At 41.5% G+C, this 20,529-nt stretch overlaps 1 protein-coding gene across 7 annotated transcripts in view; it reads right to left on the bottom strand.

Annotated features, from left to right (window-relative positions):
- Positions 1-20,529, bottom strand: part of LDAH (lipid droplet associated hydrolase) — a 105,291-nt gene continuing 84,762 nt past the window's right edge. For 6 of the 7 annotated variants that reach the window (XM_077843999.1, XM_077844000.1, XM_077844001.1 and 3 more), the window contains 2 exons: positions 16,614-16,696; positions 1-2,209 (listed from right to left, as the gene is read on the bottom strand). In XM_077843999.1, the coding sequence (XP_077700125.1) occupies positions 2,018-2,209; positions 16,614-16,696 (275 nt within the window). In that variant the 3' untranslated portion in view covers positions 1-2,017. The remainder of the gene's footprint in view (positions 2,210-16,613; positions 16,697-20,529) is intronic. The other variant, XR_013349649.1, reaches the window with a different exon arrangement.

Here is a 20,529-nt window from a genome sequence, read left to right as displayed (position 1 = left end):
TTGTTAATGCTGGTAAAACATTTATTTTGAAAATTCATTTGGCCATCAGATGATAAACAGAAAACGAGCCAGCATCTTTTACTTTATCATTTTATTTTATTTTTTTAAGCTCTGAAAAACCAAAGTTAAGACACAATGTCATACATGTAGAATTCTGAAATACGTAGTAATATAAAATAATGCTGAAAGTAAAGCTAGGGGATATTATTATTCTAGTAGGTGTGATTCACCCAGGATTTGCTCAAATGTGTCAAGTTAGTACTACTGAGCATCTCCTATATGCAAGGCACTGCAGTGCCATGAATCCTAAGCTTCTAACATCAGACTTCCAGAAGGCCTCCCCTCACAGAGGGCAATCAGGATTTTGTGTGCAGCCCTGTGCCAATGGTCTGTGTGTCTCCTGGCTTCTCTCCAGGGCCAAGAGCACTCCTTGCCTGGGGCTTGGCTCTTCCCTTCTGAGAAGTCATTTGCTCAGATGCAGAAGCCATGCCAGGACAGCAACTTGTTCTATGCTCACCACTGGGTTGGCAGCATATCAGAACTGAATCCTTCATTGGGGGCTTTAGGGCTTTGGAAGGAAGGACAATATTCTATTGTTCTTAAGGAATGATAACACCATGAGGGGGGTCTCCTCTAGGAGAAAACTGAATGTTCTGATTAGTCGTCAACTATCACTGCTGTCAGTGGGACTTATTGGCTCCTAGGGTCCCAGGATTGAGTCATTTTAGGGAAGGCAGAAATATAGTGAGCCTACTCGAGACTGGACAACAAGCTTCTCTACTGGACCTCAAGGCATCCAGAGAAGGTGAATTCACATGATTCATTATGGCTTCTTTTGGTTCATTAGTAAAACAATTTCTTTCCAACTAACAAAGCCGGGGCAGAAATGTAGAACTCATTTATAGCAATTCTCTATTCAGCAACTGAAAGATGCCCTCCCGAAAGTTACTTACTGGAAGATTTTCCTAAGAAAAGAATCATGACATAGCCAAGAACTTTATCCTCAATGCCTAGCACAGTATTTGGCTCATAGCTGGTCCTCAATATAGTTTTATTGGAAAAATCACAGAAGGGGCAACTCTTATGAGGAGGTACAGGCTGGCTTTGGGACACCCAGGGCCTCCCAACCTGGCAGGCTAGAGCTCAGCACAGAGCTTGCCGGCTGTCTTGTGGCAAGAGGTGCAGTCAGGATCCTTCAACAGCTCTCATCGGGTTCCTTCACCAAAGTTATGTCTGGTGAACTTCAGTGTCCAACTAATGCAGGAAGATCAGGAAGTCTCACTCCTCAGGGAAGCTTCTTAGAAGCTGCATCTTAGAGATGCAGACAAGCACTGCCTCCCCTTGATGCTGGCACTGCTTGGTGGTTTGTGACATGCTGCAAGGTAGTATCGTGGGGGGAGTGGGGGGTGATGCAGGCTGTCCTGGTATCCAGTGTGATACTGAGGACCTCAGCCAAGATCTCTACAAAGTTAGTCTGGGCTGATCTTTAGCTTCTGTCCAGGTCCGCTACCAAGATCCACTACTCACCACTTCCTGCTCCTGGAATGTGCATCCTTAAGACCTCGTCCACTTACATGATGCCCTTTACATTTTCTAGTAGGTATTTCATGATTTCCTCTAGGAGAGCCTATTCTACATGGTAACTGTATTAAAATCAACTAAATTTAGACTTTTGTCTGCAAGGATCCTGCCTACTACAATCAACTGCATGGTGCCACTGGGGTAATCTCATGCAAACATGAAGGGTCTTGTTTAGATCACTGATTTCTGTGTTCCCTGAGTCTTGGAAAATGTGCTGTTAAACCTATGGTGTATTTCATCAACTGTGTTTACTTCAGCCTGTAGTATGGGGGGCTAGCTAGGAGCTGATAGTAAGCCAAAAGGTTCTTTTTTTTCCTTCTTCTAATATCAAACATTCACACTGAACACTTACCTACCAAGTATACTAACTACTAAGAGATGGCACAGCCACTGCTGCTATGTACTAGCTGTCAGTGATGTTTCCATGGGTCAGTACTTATATTTTAGACAGATCATCCTTTAGCCAGTCAGCTACCATGTCAGCCATTTCCTGGGGAAAATGGAGGATGAATGCATGAGGTATTTTCTTCTCACAGAGCCGAATATCTCCTTCTGGAAAATCCTTTTTTATGTCTTCATAGTATTCTTTTGGACACCAAGCATCTGTAGTACCATAGTAAAATGTAAGCTAAAAGACCAGACAAAAACGTTTTATTAGAAAACATTTTCTTCTTCCAACACAAACATGACACCAGCAATCTGCAAGGCTTGGAAAACAGCACCCGTCCCTGGCCCTGTACGCTAGTCCCAGGGCTCCCTCCAGAGCATGGCTCTCTCAAGGCAGCGACCTTCATGGTGCGAATTCGTAGGAGTGAATTAAGAGGCACCTGATCAGAAGAAACCTATCCCCATATCAAGAGGGAGAGTCTTGTATGAGCGGTCACCCATGATTCACTAAAAGGATGTGCCAGCCAGTTGTGTACACTGTGGCTGGGATGGGCAGGAGTGGAGAGACGGCTGGTGAGGACAAGGACGAGTTACTGGGACATAATCACTGGGTGATCAGTGACCTATTTATTACATACTTCACCGTTTTCATGCAGCCACATGGTAGGTGAATGCACCCAAAGATGAATCAGATAGGCTTCTCAATGTAGAAGAAAAGTCACCAGAACCCTGAGAGTGTCTATAACATTTCTATGAATAGGCTCTGTGCAGCAGGACAGTATGTTGATTCAGTGGCAGGTGATATAATTATACTTCAGGTGATAGCAAGCAGCTGCATGGAGACACAATCCCTGAAGACATTACTGACACCCTTACCAGATACTGATCTAGACCTGCCCATGACACACACACACACACACACACACACACACACACACAGAGGTATCCCCTGCTTTCCCAAACTCTGTGTTATACTGCTTTGCTTTTATGGAAACACCTATGTTAGTACCTGTTTTTGCCTCCTGAAAGAAATCCAAAGAGGATTTTTGCTTTTATGAATAAAGGCTAAAAGGGAAAGTAGAATTCAGTGTGTGTGTGGCAGTGGGCACGTATAGAGGCTGCATGCCCCTGGAGCGGTGAGGGTGGCTTCCCCGAGCACCTCCCCCTGGAACTACATTACGCATCAAGCCACCAGAGCTCTGAGCAGTGTCTGCAAGCATCTGTGCTTTACCTCGATTTACTGTGTGCACCCACTAGCAAGATGTGTCCTAAGGCATCAGAAAAGCCTAAGAGAAGTTCTTTTTTTTTTTTTTTTTTTTGGTCTGGATACACTCAAAAACTTTTCACCAGATACATTAAAGGTAAATGCTTCCTTGCTTTATGCCATTTCAGCTTATAAAAGGTTTCACAGGAATGCTCTGCTTCCTCCCAGCAATAGGGGAGGGGGGTGGAAACCTGAAGTCCACAGGAGCTAACGAAAGACTCCATGCAATGAAGTGACATGGCCATGTCTCCATGGTAGGACACTTACTCCTGCTACAATGGCAATGAGAGACTGGGGGGGCCAAAGTGTGATGGGAAGACAAGATGGAACACATGTGCTATTGCCCACTGGGTGATTCTGCTCTAATGGCCATTAAATCCATTAGCTGGACAAAAGAGATTGCGCTTATAAAAACACTGGTCTTTATTACAAGAACCTTATGATTTAACCTGTAATTAAAGGGATAGTTAAAGCAATACTTTAAAGAGGAAAATATGTGATGTAGTACTCCAGAGAGTCAATTATTAACAGCTAAACCTTGAGTTGCAGACTGACTCTGAATAACTTTGTAGAGATTTTTCTGGTTGTCACCTGGGGTTTTAGTTTTGAATACTGCAAAGGATCTCTGGCTCACAGGCTGCTCACTTATTCTTCTCATTCTTCTGTTTTTTTTTTTTTTTTGTTTTGTTTGGTTTTTGTCTCACTACAACCATTTCTGGACACTCCAAAGCCCCTAAAACTGAAATTCATTTTGCCATGGCTCCTAGCAGAGTATGAAGTTCTTTCTGTTGCTGGAGAACAGAGAGCCTGGCAGTGGTCTGGTTTGTTCCTTCAGGTGTCAGTCTCTACAGGTCTGGCACACTGCAGTGTTATGGCCAGTGGGTGACTACTCTGGCCAGCAACACCCTGCCACAGCTTCCCTTTGAGGTATTGCTGGGAGGACAAGCTACTTGCAGGCATTCATTACCTACCAATAGGGCTAATAACTTCAGGTTCTCTCTAAACCATGCCCTACCCTTACCCACAAGAATCTTTTAAGTTATACCCAGAAAATAATGTATGGTACAGTCATCATGTCCAGGGGTTTCTGCACTTCCTCAGAGTATGAAACAGTGCTGGGAAATCCAGAAATGCTGACTTGGCCTTGTGTCCATCGGGGTGTTTCTCTGCTCCAAGTGCATTCTCTTGCCTGAAGATTCCTAAACACTGAGAAAGGCACCCTGGAAGCCCTCACACCAGCCCAAGCTGGTGCTGAAGTCTTGTCAAAAGCCCTACCACAAAAAAAGTAAGCTAGAGGGAGAGCAAGGCAGAAAACCATCCCTAGGAGTCTCTTTGATGAGGAGACTGTATGCACCTGCTGCTTCCTGCCTCACATTTCAAGAACTATTTCTATGGAGAACCCAGCATTTACTTTTCAGTGAGGCAATCACTCCTTGAAATGTCTCCACTGAACACTCCCGCTTATTGAGCCTCAGCACTGGGGAACCACCAACCCTTCCCTCATGCATAAAACTGTCAGACTGTTGAGCAGGAATAATACACATAGGTTAGAGGGTATCAAGAGACAAGTCGTGTCCAAGTAGTCGTGAGCACTACTACCCAAGGCATGTACTAGGACAACAACAAAGTGTTCAAGATGGCGTGATAGTGATGATTCCAGATTTCCCATATGTTTATCTAACTTTCTCAATCCTCCATGACCAGTAACCATTTAGAGCGGGCTAGATTTTGTTCAATCTCTAAGTGATAGTGGGGTAAGGTCTTTATGTTTTGTGTCTTTTTTTTTGTTTAAAGATTTTATTTATTTATTCATGAGAGACACACACAGAGAGAGAGGCAGAGACACAGGCAGAGGGAGAAGCAGGCTCCAAGCAGGGAGCCCGACGTGGGACTCGATCCCGGGTCTCCAGGATCACACCCTGAGCTGCAGGCGGCGCTAAACCGCTGCGCCACCGGGGCTGCCCCTTCTTTTGTTTTTTAGATTCTTCTTCAGACTATATTCACTGAAGGGCCCTCTATGAAAATCTTGGCTTACAAGTAAAACACGTGGTTATTCTAATGCCTTTACGTACATGGGTCAAGATACTTCCTGTCCCTATAGATTATAAGTCACAGGCAATAGATCTGAACAGAAGACTCTGCATCTGTAACCCTAAACAGGAAACTGAAAAAGTATGGGGTGTGTAGAGGTACTAGTGGGGGGTGGGGGAAGGCAAGTGAAGTAGAAAGAAGTAACTGGACACCAAAGCATGATAGTTAAGAGTGTATACTACTATGTGTCGATTTGTCAAAACAAATTACCATCAGAACACATGACGAACTGATAAAAACTGAGAAGAATGTGCTAGGCTCTATACTCTCACAGAGTCCTCACAACAATACTCTGGGAAGGTATTTTATCCCTATTTTATAGAAGAGGAAACTGAGGCTTAGTAAGTTGCTTAAGTTCAAACAATTAGTGAGTTGTAAAGCTGGGTTATATATCCCAGGGCAACATTCCTAATCAGTTCCTTTTACTACTGTTTACAATTAACAATGAACTGACCCATGTTAGGAAAACACAAAAGCTACAGACTGGGTGGTGGGGGGAGAGGGTCTTAGACTGGCTATGAAAACTGAGTGTGACCATCAAGGGCAGGAGTGCACCCAACCACCTGCACTTACGGCCTTCCTCAAAGTCTATGTAGTTCTGGGGTGCTGCGTGTCACAGGAGGGATAACTGATGGGAAATTACTGGAATTGTGACCTGAGAATCTCAGGCTATCAGCGGAATGTTTAAAGCCAAAGGTCTGTGAGGAGATAAATTATTTCCTGTAGTTTCTTTCTTCTTGGCACTCGCTTTGATACGCGTGAGAGTTGATAAAAAGTACACATTATTGAATGGAAATTATTCTGTGTTTCCAGATTGCTGTCATGTTAAGTAATCCATTTCTCTATTAAGCACAAAATTTAATTTTCTCAGTTTGTGTACACTTTGACTTCTCGGGATTGCTTTTTGCTTTTCCTTGTGTGTTTTCTGCGGTAAGGTGGCATTATGGTTACTGTAATCTCTGTGCTCACAGACGTATTTTCCTTTGACTTTTCAGTGTCCCCCTATGGAGATATGTCCCTGCAAATTGTTGCAGTTTGCCACCACACAGGAACCACATTTGTCTTTTCTCATGTGGGTGGTTTTTTCCCTCTCACTTTCTGCTGCTGAAACTCACAGATTCAAAGCAGTCCCACCAAAAATGACTCTAACCCGATTTTCCATCTGGCACTGGCTAAGTAGTTAAAATTCACAAGCGAGTAAAACACAGCTTGCCCTGGAGAAGCTGCCAGACTAGGGAAGAACAGGCATATACAAGCTGGCCCTGAAACACAACAGGCAGAGAGATGCTGCTACAGGAGCCCAAAGTGGGGAAACCTGAATCCTGCCTGCAGGAGTCAATTTGGAGTTGTTGGCTTTTATGCATTACCAGCAGAGGATTTAGTTTAAGAAAAGCAATGCTAGAAACCATATTATGACCTAAGTTTATATATTTGATTTAGCTAATAAATAACAAAAGTCACTCTCCATGGTAGATCCTAAAATATTAAACATGAAGGAAACCACAAAAATCCCTATCTGGTGGTATACACACACACACACACACACACACACACACACACACACACACACGCAGTAATACTATTCAGTCATAAAAATGGAAGGAAAGTCTGCTGTTTGTGACAATATGGATGGACCTTGAAGGCATTATGCTAAGTGAAATAAGTCAGAGAAAGACAAATACAGCATAGTTTTACTTATATGTGGAATTAAAAAAAAAAAAAAAAAGAACTCCTAGAAAGAGAGAACAGATTAGATTGGTAGTTGCCAGAGATGGGGAATGGAGCGGTGAAGGGACTGGGTAAAGGTGGTCAAAAGGTACAAAATTCCAGTTATAAGATGAATATACCCTTGGTCTCTAATGTACAGCATAGTAACTGTGGTTAACGGTATTGTGCCGTACACTTAAAATATGCTGAGACAGTAGACCTTAAAAGCTTTCGTCGCAAGAAATTTAAATTTATAGCTGAACTTACTATGGTAATCATTTTGCACTATATACATATATCATATTCATTAGGTTATAAACTTTAGGCTAGTACAATGTTTTGTGTGAATTATATCTCAATAAAACTGGAAAAAAAATCTGTTTGTATTTCTTCTCTCTATTCAACAATCCAATAGGACTATAGGCATTATAGGAGACACAGGTCTAATAAAAGGAAGTTTTTCATAGTCTTAGAATGTTGTTTATTTTTCTTTTAAATTTATTAATTTTATTTATGTATTTGTTCATTTATTCATTTTGTTAACTTTATGGATAAGCTCAATTTTAGAAGCTCCTTAGAATATAATTCACCATGTAGCCAAGTTTGGTATAAACCAGTTGTCCTTGGAAGTTAAACAAATTGAACTTCCTCTCTTCAAGTGGTCCTTGGGCAATCTGTTTCATGATATAATGTAAACCCGAGCAAAAGGGTAGATGGTATTTCAGGGCCATTATGCTCAGAGTGAAAGCACTTCTCATAAAGCCTTTGTATTCTATTATGGTAAAATCATCTGTGAAGCTGCTCAAGCTCATTATTCAGTTACAGGGGGAGAGCACAGTGCAGCGGGCACAGTGTTGAGAGCTTGAGCCCTGAGCCATACCTGCCTAGGCTGGAATCTTGGTTCTTCCATCTATTAGCAATGTTACCTTGGACCAGTTTCTTAGGCTCTCTGTCTCCTTATCTGTAAAGTGGGGACAGAACAGATACCCTGTGGGGTGGTAAGGATTAGAAAACAAGCATATCAAGTACTTGACATACAGTAAGCACTCTAAAGGGCAGGTGCTATTACACTGGTGATGACAATGAGGACAAAGGCATCTCTTATGGGGGCAAAAATTTGTCTAGATTCTTCCCTAAAGTGGGGGTTGTGCTCAAGTCAGAGGAAAAAGCAGCCACATGGCCTTAAATTGATTTCTGAAAATATATTTTCTTCTGATAAGCTGCTTTTTGATACAAGTCAGGCTCAGAAAATATATAAGTATTATACACTTAAAAAAAAAGACTTATTTTTTTGGGGGGGGGTCGGAGGTGTAGAGGGAGAGAGAGAGAATCTCAAACAGACTCTGCCAAGTACGGAACCCAACATGGGGCTTGATCCTATGACCTTGAGATCATGACCTGAGCTGAAATCAAGAGTCAGTTGTTTTAACTGACTGAGCCACCCAGGCATCTCTATACACTTTCTTTAAGCCTAAAGCAAAGCATTTTATTATATACATTATATATTATCATATAGTGCACACACTCTACACACACATGCACACACACACATGCCATGTTCCCCTGAAAAGATCATGGGGAAGGACATTGGTTGGAAGATCCAGGGTCAGTCACCATCCAAAGAAACAGTGAAGCACAGCCCATCTTCAAGCCACTACTCACACTTGGCTCACGGAGGTGACTCTCACCCACTTTTAATTACGAATGAGATCTGGTGCCTACACTGCAGTGCCATCTGGGTACTCCTGGTCCAGCATCATCCAAAATGAAGGACGGCACCAGCATTCAGAGACTGCCACTTCCCACCTGGTAGGGCTCACAGGCAGAGCCTCTGGGCCCTCACGGCAGCAGAGATAAGGCCCCCTGCCTTCCTGGGCTGCACAGGGACTCCTCTGTTAGTGTTCCATAAAGAGTTGTGGCTCCCTAGGTGCTGACTGAACAGGTTTCCCAGTAAGTTTACAAGCTGATTTCTTTAGAAAGAGTGGCCTAAGCCGTCACATGGCATGGCAGGGAAAACTCCTGCATTGTGAGAGCAACTACAGGGCAGTGGTGTAGATGCTCAGGGAGGAGACCTATTTTCTCCTTCGTGCTTTGAGAAGTCAGAAAAATTATGTCAATCCTGCTTTCTCCACTCTTCCTTTCCTTCTCCAGAATAACTGTCACCTGTCAGGTTTGGGTTTAGTTTTTATTTTTGTTGTTTGTGATCAAAGAAGCCAAATATCAGACACAAAGCAGCCATTTGCCTACCAAGGGGTCAAATTAGTACCCGCACATCTAGGTACCAGCTAGATCTCCCTGTTCTGCCTTTATTTCTGTGTTTTCATCATCCCCCTACCCTGCCCAGCTTTCCCAGGCTTTTTTCCCTCCATTGCATTCTACCCTTGCAGAGAACCCAGGGCAGGCTGCAGCTCCCACCCCCTCCCCACTCCCCGTCAGATGACGCACTTCAGAGGAGGCCTATTCTGTAACATAAGCTTCTTCTTTTCAATTATTTAAAAATCATATTCCTCTTGGGAACAGAGGGATGGCAGTCACAAAGCTTTACAATTTCACTGCAGTCCTTCTGAACAAGCATTTTTAGGAACTTGAAGAATTGCTAAAGAAAGGGAGACAGTTTAGGATATTCATTTTCTAATTTACTTTGTTTCCTTTCTTCCTTTTATCCAGAATTGGCTCAATTACCCTCCTTGAGAACACGAGAATTAAAATCCCCAAAGATGAAGAAATGTGGCTGAGGATGGAGGTGACAACACAATCCTTTATGACCACTGAGCCCTCTTCCTTCTGCAGGCACCTCAGGGAGCTGTGGGCATCAAGGCACCAAAGGAGGAGGATGAGGATGAGGATGAGGATGAGGATGATGATGATGATGAGGAGGAGGAGGAGGAGGCAGCGGAAGGCCAGTAGGTTACTGGCTGGACCCCTAACCAGTGGCTGCCCATCAGACTCATAAAGTGAGGCTCAGTCCTTTCTGTGTGACTCGAGTATAAAGAGCCAGAACACACTCACTCCCAAATGGAGGGCACTGGACCAGCTACTGACTAGCTTTGTCTCTTTCTTGCCTGGGACTAGAGTGAGAGGCTGACCTGAGGCATCAATTTTCTTCTGGTGAGGTTGCAGAGTATGAGGCATTGGGAACAAATGCATCCTCTTGTGTTTCTGTTTCTCTGTGGTCATATGCCTCAGGAGATTGGCAGATGTGCTGGACGGTCTTGTTTAACTCAGAGAAACAGTGGCCAAGTCCAGCTCATCTGGATTCTTTGCATGAGGGTACTGTCCTAAGTTCCGGCAAAAATGAAGTACTCCTGTGCCTTCTTTTGCCACTGTTCCTTCCTGCACAACTTCTCCTTTAGGCATCTCAAGGGGAGCAGTGGCTGTGATCTAGGATGGGGTTGGGGCATTCTAGGGTCTCTAGGGTATCTACTTAGTATCTGCAAAATCTTTCACTGCAGAATGAAATATCTGGGAAGGAGTGTGTGGGGGAAGAAGTTAAGCAAATAGTCTTTTTAAAGCACTCAGAGGCATATCTAGGATATAACAAACTTTATAATAATAATAAACTCCTATTGAATGCTTATTAGTACATGCCAGATACTCTTGGAAGGCCTTTGTATGAATTACAGCATTATATTTTTGGAACAAATGTGTGATACTAGATACTACTATTAAACCATCTTATTGATGAAAAAAGGAGGCTCAGTGCGGTCACGTAACTTAATCATGGTTCCATAAGTAAGCAAGCAGTGGAGCTGGGGTTTGAACCCCAGGCTGCGACTCAGAAGTCTGCTCCCCAGTACGCACCGGCTCCTTTCAATCTTGCTCCACCTGAGAACTCAGGGTATGCTAACACAAGTGCCTAAGATAAAGCTCTCAAGGTCAAAACGGTTGAGATGAAAACAAACCTACGCACTTCCAGGATGATTATGACATTCTGAACAGGTTTCAAATTAAACAGGCAGAACTAACACGATCAGTTTCGGACCGAGGCGTGGCGGAAGGCAGTCCTGGTCAGCCGGGCCAGGCAGCACTTCCTATGCTCCGCTGGGCAGGACGTGTGCATGTCCGAAGGATTTGCATGCCCGAACCTGCCAACGACTGCACAAGGTTTGCTCCCACAGGCAACATGCACCTCTGGGCTCGGGTGGGCTAAGCAGGATGGGGAAAGGGCCACAGCAGAGGGGTTCCTGTTCCTGAGGACACTTTGCCCCCTTCCCAAAACACACTGTCACCTGGCCTGGCCCTCTGGGGGCAGGGGCAACATGACTCTGCCGGCGGCCCCTTCGCGGCTGCCCGCCTTTGTCACGAAGCTTGCACCTCACAGGTTCTCGCTGGGAAAACTTTAGACCCCTCACTGGCTGATAGCGATGCTCACCGTCGGTCTGGCAGTAGCACACACCAGCTGTTTCCATACGCCTAGGCCAGAGATGGTCACGGCAGTTTAGAGTTTCCCTCCTAAGTGAGTTTCAAATGAAAACTTCAAGTTTCTAAACCAAACACAAATTCACTTTTCTGTGAATGGGACATACATTTCCTTATAGTTTAGAACAATGACAGAACAAGCGAATGCTGACCTATTTGCCTCAGACACACCAGGTGCCTCATAAAGCAGAACATGCCCCAGGGGTTCCCAAAAGAATTGGGATGGGGGTGGCGAAAATGAACAGTTGATTCCCTTACTTGGGCTTGTTTTATTGTGGTCCTCATTCCCACCCCTCTCCCTCCATTCCTGTCTTATTTATTACCTCCTTTGCTTCTTCCCAACCTTTTAAGCTGTGCTCCCAAGGATCCATCTTTAGATGTCTTCTCTCCATATACTACTTCCTTTTGTTACTGTTATCCAGGCTCATGGCTTCAAATCTATCTCTATTATTTCCAAATCAAAGTTCAGCCCAGACTACCATTCTAAGCTTCACACCCATAGGTCCAGCTGCCTGCCGGACATGTGTCCACTTGAGTGTCCCATAGGTATCTCAAAGGACCCAGATGAACTAGTTTCTGAACTACCTCCCACAGCTTGCTAGTACTTCTCTCCCCACGTTCCCTATCTTGTTACCAATCTAAATACAGAGAAATAATCCGAGACTCTTCCTTCCTCATTCTCTCCTGTCCTGTTAGTACAAGTGTTTCTGACTCTACTTCCTAAATCTTCCCTATCCTACCTCCTCTCTGCCCTCACCCCACTGCCTCAGTCCTTGTAAAAACCTCCTGAATGGTCTCCCTACCTCAAATTTCATCCTTCTCCAATATTTTCCATACATCCTCCCACCCAGTAATCCCTATCATTTGTTAATCCAGCCACATTCCTAGGGCTGACTGATATGAACTGGTAGCTCTCAACTGTCTAGCTGTTCATTGATGGCACATGTTCTGATGGGTAACTGGCTATGCCAAAAGGTTGTCAAACATTTTGGCTATCACTCTGGTCATTACTCTTTTGCTTAAGCCTTCAATAGCTCAACAACAGCTCAAACTAACCTCATCTTTTTAGGGTGGCATTTCATGGCTTCTTGTTCTCAGACCAGCCAGCACCCAAGCCACGATACCATGCTGCCTAACCACTTCTAGTGTCTCTAAAGCAGGGCTTCCTCACTGGCCGGGGGGGAATCTATGGGTCCACATGGGTTCATGCAGATGTGGTGACAGTGGGGGAAGGGTAACGTAAACTTGCTTGGGAAAAAGATGACATTTTTTGGGATCCCTGGGTGGCGCAGCGGTTTGGCGCCTGCCTTTGGCCCAGGCGCGATCCTGGAGACCCGGGATCGAGTCCCATGTCGGGCTCCCGGTGCATGGAGCCTGCTTCTCCCTCTGCCTGTGTCTCTGCCTCTCTTTCTCTCTGTGTGACTATCATAAATAAATTAAAAAAAAAAAAAAAAAAAAAAAAAAGATGACATTTTTTGCTAACCTCTAACTATATTTTAGTATTTCCTTCAATTATGAATACAGGCAACAAACAATAGTAGTATGAGTGACATCTACATTTTGTCACCTATAAAATTATTGAAGTTTTCAAATCACAGGAAATTTGTTGAAGATAACTAAAAAGTTATTTATGCTCATTATTATTTATGCTCATTACTATAAACTTATTAATTCTGACTGCTATTTTTATATCTCATTATTTAATGTGTTAATAAAGGTGTACGAACTATCACAAATTTGTTTTTAAGTTATTGTGATAACTCTATTTCGATATAATTGCTTTTTTGTAGTAATTTCATGTATTTATTTTATGTACTTAAAACCATTATTTTGAGTAGGGCCAAAGAGACCCGTGGCACAAAAAAGTCTTAGAATCTATGCCCAAATGGCTTCCCCATCCATCTATCCATCTAGTACACATTTATTTATTAACTCAGCAGGTATCATACATTGTGCTGAGTCTTTAGAGATACCGAGATGAGAAAAACATAATTCCTGACCTGAAGGTACACAGGAGGGGAAAACTGACCACTTAAACACTGTGTGGAAAATGCAATATTATAACTACACAGGGGAAGGGCTGGGGGAGGAACATCTAACCAAAACCAGGGGCTGAGGAACGCCTCCTGGAGATGACATTGGATCCAAGTTTTAAAGGATAGGTGGCTTCAGTCAGGTAAAGATAGAACACAATCTTTGATGCCACAGGCCATAGTATACTCATTCGGAAGCAAATAGGAGGCTGGTATATTTGCTCCAAGAAAGGAAAATAACTTTATGTAGTACTGAAGCACTGCTAATAAACACAACTGCCTGATACTGTATATAAAGTCTGCAGACCTGGGAGGGAAGGAAGGCAGGCAGGCAATAGGCAATTAGTCCAGTAGATTTTTCAGAGTTAAAAAGTCCATTTTCCTCAAGAAGTTCTCTTCATGTGGACAATGGAAATCCAGTGACAGAAAATCTGAATGTAGAACCAAAGCCTGCAGTTTATGGTGTGATAGTTTTCTAGCAGATGAGAAAGAATCTGAAAGCCATCCCCATGATGTAGTAGAGAGACTATTTTTAGACTTTCTTGCGGCTTCCTGACTGGATGGCACAAAGACACATTTTTCAGAACTGTTTTAAAATTAGTTGAATAATTGAGATACCTTCAAATATTTTTGCAACAAAGTATGTGGCTCACAGAGTCTTCACACTGGACAGTTCTGGCAGATAGGTATGAAGTTTTTGAACGCCAATGTTCGGGGCTGAAATGGGATAGAGTTCCTTGGACTAAAGTACCTAAAAAGGGATATGTCTAGTCTTGGGAACTGGTTTTCAAGTTGAACCACTTGTCAGGATTGTTGGGAAGGCAAGAGGCAATGGCCACTACCTTCCTAAAACTACATGCCCTTTCAAGTTTCCTTATTTTCTCAAGCAGATGGGGCCGTATATTGATTCGACTTTCACCAATATTAAATTACAGCATGTTTCCTCTTTTTTCATTATAGACACAAAAAGTTGCAATAAACTTCCTGTCTCTCTGTACCTCATTTTACTTAGGAATCGGAACCGTATTATTCTAATGGAGAGATCAAACTGAGTCAGTACAAAGGATAATCAATTCATGGCAAGGTAGTTTTGCATCCTTAAACTAAACAATGCTTTGCTTTCCCAAATTCCACCAGTACCTTTTGTGCTATCTTAAAAAACAAAACAAAACTACGCCCTGTAGTTGGAAAAGTTTATTCCTGTGACTGCGTTAATAATAACCTTGAAATGCCTGCCATCTACTATTATCCCCCCATATTTCTCTTAAAGAAGTTTCAGTAAACTTACAGTCCTGACATAGTTACCATAAGCAGACTTCGATCTGGGAATGATTACACTTGCATATGGATTTAACTTAGGACAGGAATAAGTTAGCACCTTCCTTTGACCTCTTCCTGAGCACAACATACAAACAGAATCCAGAGATGATGAGTATTTTATAGCAGCTGGCTTCCACAGGTGGTAAGATGGGCTTTGACACATGATGGGTCTAGTCATTCTGTAAGTGTGAATTTTGGAAGTGAGCATCTGCCAGTCTTATTATTAACTGGGAATTGAGTTGTTTTTATGAACTTCTAGCCTTGAGAACTTAAATGCATTTTTGAAACAAATTCACTTATAATTTAGCTGAAAAATAAAATACTCTTTTTCTTGTATTTTTACATCCTTCAATGACTGGAAACAGCTGAAAGCCCTGGAGAAAGTGTCCTTCTGAGGCCCCCAAACTCCCCCATTCAGCTAGTGAGGGTTTCCTTCTGGCTTCAAAATTTCAATCTCTAGCCAAATGCTATTTTAGAAAAAGATGAGTACTATGGCCATAAGACAAATACAGATTTTCAAAAGTCCTCTCTGGGTGAAGCTACTATAGATCAATATTCTGGAAAAAAACCTTTTTTTTTTTTAAGAAAAAATATATTTTAAAGAACACATACACATATATTTCTTGCTTTAAGATAATTGTATTGGGAGGTTCTAGAAATATGAACACTGTAGCAAGTTTAAGTCAAATGTCTCAAAGTTTATGAAAACATTCTAAACCCAGGGGGCGGACATCTAAGATTTTATTTGCAGACTATAGGTTCCTGGGCCCTGTAAGAGCTGGCCACTCGGCTGGGCTCATTACATCATAACCTGCAGATGTCACAGGTCAGCACTTACTGTAAAGTTCTAGATTAGCACAGCCCTACAGAAATATAAAGACACATATGTAATTTAAAATTTTCTAGTAACTACATTAAAAAAAGTTTAACAGAATGGATGAAATTACTTTTAACAGTCTATTTTGTTTAACCCAATAGTCTAAAATATTATCATTTTAACATATAATCAATATACAAATATTAATGAAATACTTTATCTCTTTTAAGTACTAGGTTTCTGAAACTCAGTGTGTATGTTATACTTAGAGCACATCTCCTTTCAGATTAGCTGCAAATAACCATACTGGCTGCTGACTATGGTATTTAGACAGCGTAGCTCTATCCTATTTGGAATGGACAGACAGACAAATGATGCCACAGGAGTACCAGAGCCACCAATTCTAGGGTTCTTAGATATATTCTTGACCATGGTATCCTCACTGTTTCAGAGACTGGTGCTTTCAACTGTGTTTGTGTAAGACTTTGACGTTTGCAGCAGTAACTCCCAAATGCTAAATATTTCAGTCTTTGCCTTTCTGCACCTGCTTGTACAGAAACCTGGTCTTGGTGTCACAGCTGAACATCCCTACCCTAATGCACTGGAGAATAAAAAAAGACAGGCTGAGTCAACAGGTCATAGCGATATTAGTTCTTGTCCAGTGTTTTACTTACATTTTAATATACCTCATTCATTCTATAAATATTATTGAGAGTCTCCTCAGCATAAGGCCCTAGAGAGAAGCACTGATTCTAAAAACAAACCTTACAAAAACAGGTGGTAAATTATATTTAAGTATCTACTGAAGTATATGGTCAGCTTTGCTTACTTCCTATGCAACTTTCAAGAACTGCCTTATTTGAACTAGAAGTGGAACATTATAGGAAACCCACAAACCCTTGAGGTCTCATAGACTCTAACCAATTCCAGCACTTCATGCTCAGTAAATATTTCTGCCCATCTACTTACTTCCTTGCAGCACCAAAATGATTACCTTAGATAAATATGTCTTTATGGTTTCGTTGTCTCTCTTCACCACTTTCATCATTTCTTGGCCTCCAAGGTAGGCAGCATTGGCTACATTTAAAAAGAAGAGTCAGACACTTAGAATATATAGACCAAACACAAATGTCAAATTAATTGTATTTAATCCCTGGTTCCTCTATTCCATTCAGCAAGCAGTGTCTGATGTGAAGTTATCACTGATGCCCAGAGACAGGTGTGAGTCAGCCTGGTCTCTGGAAACAAGACCATGTCCTACAAAAGAACCTGTTCTTTCCCTCACCTGCCTTTCTCAATAGCAACACGCAGCAGGACGGCCTCATGTCAGATACCACGTCAGATGATGTGTGGTGCACCTGAACAATGTATTTTTATGATTTAAGGATTAAAAGCACAGATGTTTACAGGTAAATCATGCACACCAGGGAAATGGCAGGCAGTTACTAATGTGAAACTATCCTTTTTATTTTATTTTTTGTTAAAGTTACAATTAAGATGAATGCTTATTTTAAAATAGGTTTAAAGGCTCCCTAAGAGCTTTTAATGAGGGTTAGTCCCATTGTACTGACTGCATGAGGAGCAAAGCTGACCCTCTCCCTTTCTAGATAGATGTCACATACCTGAGAAAGAGGAAGAAAACCAGAGACAGCACACATTTAAGTTGCTTTCTCATACTGGTATGCAAATTTTCATTCAGTGCTGTGTGCCTTGGGTTCCATTTTGAATAGTATTATTATTGTCATTTTGATCTCTTCTTTGTCATCATCTGCCTGATATATTTGTCCTTTTATTTTCAATCTTTTCTCATTTTAAGAATGTCTCTTGAAATCATAAGCAGACCTCTTTAAAAATGTAATTTGAAAGTACCTCTTAAAGGGACCTAACATAGTCACGTATGTTGATAGAAGAGATACTTGGTTTGAGTCCAGTTATCCTGTTTTGTATATGCTTTGCTTTCTTTTGATTTCCCATACTCCTTCCCACCCCCTTTAGTGTAAGTGATGTTTTAATCTCGTATTTATTTATTTATTAATTTTAAAGTTTATTTATTTTTTTAGTTATCTCTACACCCAGTATGGGGCTCGAAGTCAAAATCCTGAGATCAAGAGTTGCACACTCTTCTGAGCTGGCCAGGTGCCCCTTTGCTATCTCTTAAAAATTTCTTTTCACTGAATAGTCTGAAAATACGAATTCTGCTTTTCTTCACTGAGTGATTAGCTGTACCTAAAGTTTTATAAGACTTATATTTTTTCTATCACTGGCTGGAATGAATCAGTGTCTGTAATCTCTCCAACCAAACAAGGTGTCCCCTGGTATCCCTCCACTTTCCTCATGCCTTCCTTCTACCCTGTCTCCTCTTGGGAACTGGAGGGAATAAATTCTTATTCCAAAGGCAGTTCTCTGTGCCTGTCACTTTGTCACAGCTGATTAAAAACAAATTCTGGACACACTGTACAAGAAAGAGGCAGAGCTGGGGAAGTCAGTGTGTGGTTTTGTACGGCAGAGTCATGGAGGGGAGAGAGCTGGTGAAAGTGGAGGAGGGGAGAAAGCTCCAGAGACTAGCAGACGGTTCCTCTTCAGTTCCAGCTAAGTACTGACTGGCACTACCCTGTGAGACATCACCAGAAGCTGGAGAAAGAACCACCAAAAAGGCTTTAGAGGAAACAGTGCCCAGACAGGGAGTAGTTACTGTTCTTACTAGCCTACTAGGAAAATTTTGTAATTAATGGTATATCAACTATAGGACTTGGAAAAGGTTTTGCCTTGGTAGTGGGTAAAACTGACCCTAAACACCCTAAACTGAATGCTGTCTTGCAATCAACTAACAAAGCTTAAAAGCAAGAACAGAACTTGCAAGTAATAGAACTGTCCCATAACAAAGCTCAAGAACATCTACATAAATACAAAAATATCCGGCATCCAAAAAGGTAAGATTAATAAAATAAAGCATGCCATAAACAGTTATCAAGCATGTAAGGCAGGAAAATACAACCCCAAATCAGGATATAAATTAATTAAAACTGATTCCAAAATTACAAAGGTAATAAAATTCATAAACACTCAAATAACAGTGCTGGGAAAACTGGATATACACACACAATATTATGGGTTGAACCGCTGTCTCATATCATATACAAAAATTAATTAACAAGGAATTATAGTCCTAAATTTAACAATTAAATCTACCTATAAAACTTAGAAGGAAACATAAGAATAAATCTTGGTGATCTCAGAATAGGCAATGGGTTCTAAGACATGACACTAAAAGCATAAGTGAGAAAAGTAAAAATAAACTGTTTTTCATAAAAATTAACACTGTACTTTATTTTTATTTATTTATTTATTTTTAAAAGATTTTATTCATTTATTCATGAGAGATACACACATAGAGAGAGAGGCAGAAACACAGGCAGAGGGAGAAGCAGGCTCCATGCAGGGAGCCCAACGTGGGACTCGATCCTGGGTCTCCAGGATCACTCCCTGGGCTGAAGGTGGTGCTAAACCGCTGAGCCACCTGGGCTGCCCAACACTGTTTGTACTTTAAAGGACACCATCAAGAAAGCGAAAAGACAATGCACAGAATGAAAAAAAAAAGATATATCCCATAGGATCTAGCATCTAGAACATAAAGAACTCTACAACTCAACAATAAAAAGACAAAAATTTCATTAAAAATGGGCAAAAGGGGCACCTAGGTGGCACAGTTGGTTAAGCATCCGACTCTTGGTTTTAGCTCAGGTCATATCTCAGGGTTATGAGCCAAGCCCTGCCTTGGGCTCCACATGCTCAGCGTAGAGTCTGCTTGAGTTTCTCTCCCACTCTTTGCTCCTCACTCCCTTGCTTGTGCTCTCTCTCTCTCCCTCTTTGTCTAAAATAAATAAATCTTTAAAAAAAATAAAAATAAAAATGGGCAAAGGATTTGGACAGGCCTTACTCTAAAGAAAAAGTACAGATGGTAAGTGTGTGAAAAGATGCTCAACATCATTTTATTAGTCACCAAAGAAATGCAATCAAAACCACAGTGTCATACCACATAACCCCTAATAGGATGGCTACAAGAAAAAAGACGAACAAAAGCCAGTGTTGACAGGGATGCAGGGAAACCGAAACCTTCATACATCGTGGGTAGCATTGAAAATTGTACAGGTACTTTGGAAAACAGTTTGACACTTGCTCAAGTGTTAAATATAGAGTTACTGCATTTATCCAGCATTTCCATTTGTAGGCGCAAACCCCAAAAAAGTGAAAACAGAAGTCCACACAAAACTTTATGTGAATGTGTACAGCAGCACTGTTCATGATAACCAAAGGGTAGAAACAATCTGCACAGTCATCAACTGATGAATAGAAAACCAAAATATGCTATTAGCATAAAATGAGTATTATTGATCAATAATGAAGTAGTGCTGTATGCTACAACATGAATGAACCCTGGACACATTATGCTAAATCAAAGAAGCAAGTCACAAAAGGTCACATACTGTATAATTCCTTTTATGTTAAATGTCCATAATAGGCAAATACATTGAGAGAAAAAGTAGATTAGTGGTTGTCAGGGACTGGGGAGAGGTGGAAATGGGTAGAGATGGGCATGGGGTTTCTCTGAGGTGATGAAAATATTCTAAAGTCAGATAGTTGTCATGGTTGCACTACTCTGAGAATATACTAAAAGACAACCACTGAATTGTGTACTTTAAGAGAGTGAGTTTTATGGCATTTGAATTATAGCAAAATTAGTCTATTTTAAAAAAAATTGGTATTCACAGATATTGAAAGTTTTATAACCTATTCTATATATTTGAGAAGAAATATTGAACATATTAAATAGAGTTAGGGAAGATATAAGAAAGACTCATGCCAAACCTCTAGAGATGAAAAATACACTGGATGGGATAATGGCAGAGTAG

Source organism: Canis aureus, chromosome 12, assembly GCF_053574225.1.
Source record: "Canis aureus isolate CA01 chromosome 12, VMU_Caureus_v.1.0, whole genome shotgun sequence".
Lineage (NCBI taxonomy): Eukaryota > Metazoa > Chordata > Mammalia > Carnivora > Canidae > Canis > Canis aureus.
Note: the sequence above shows the minus strand (reverse complement) of the source record. Positions and strands in the feature narration are given on the sequence as shown.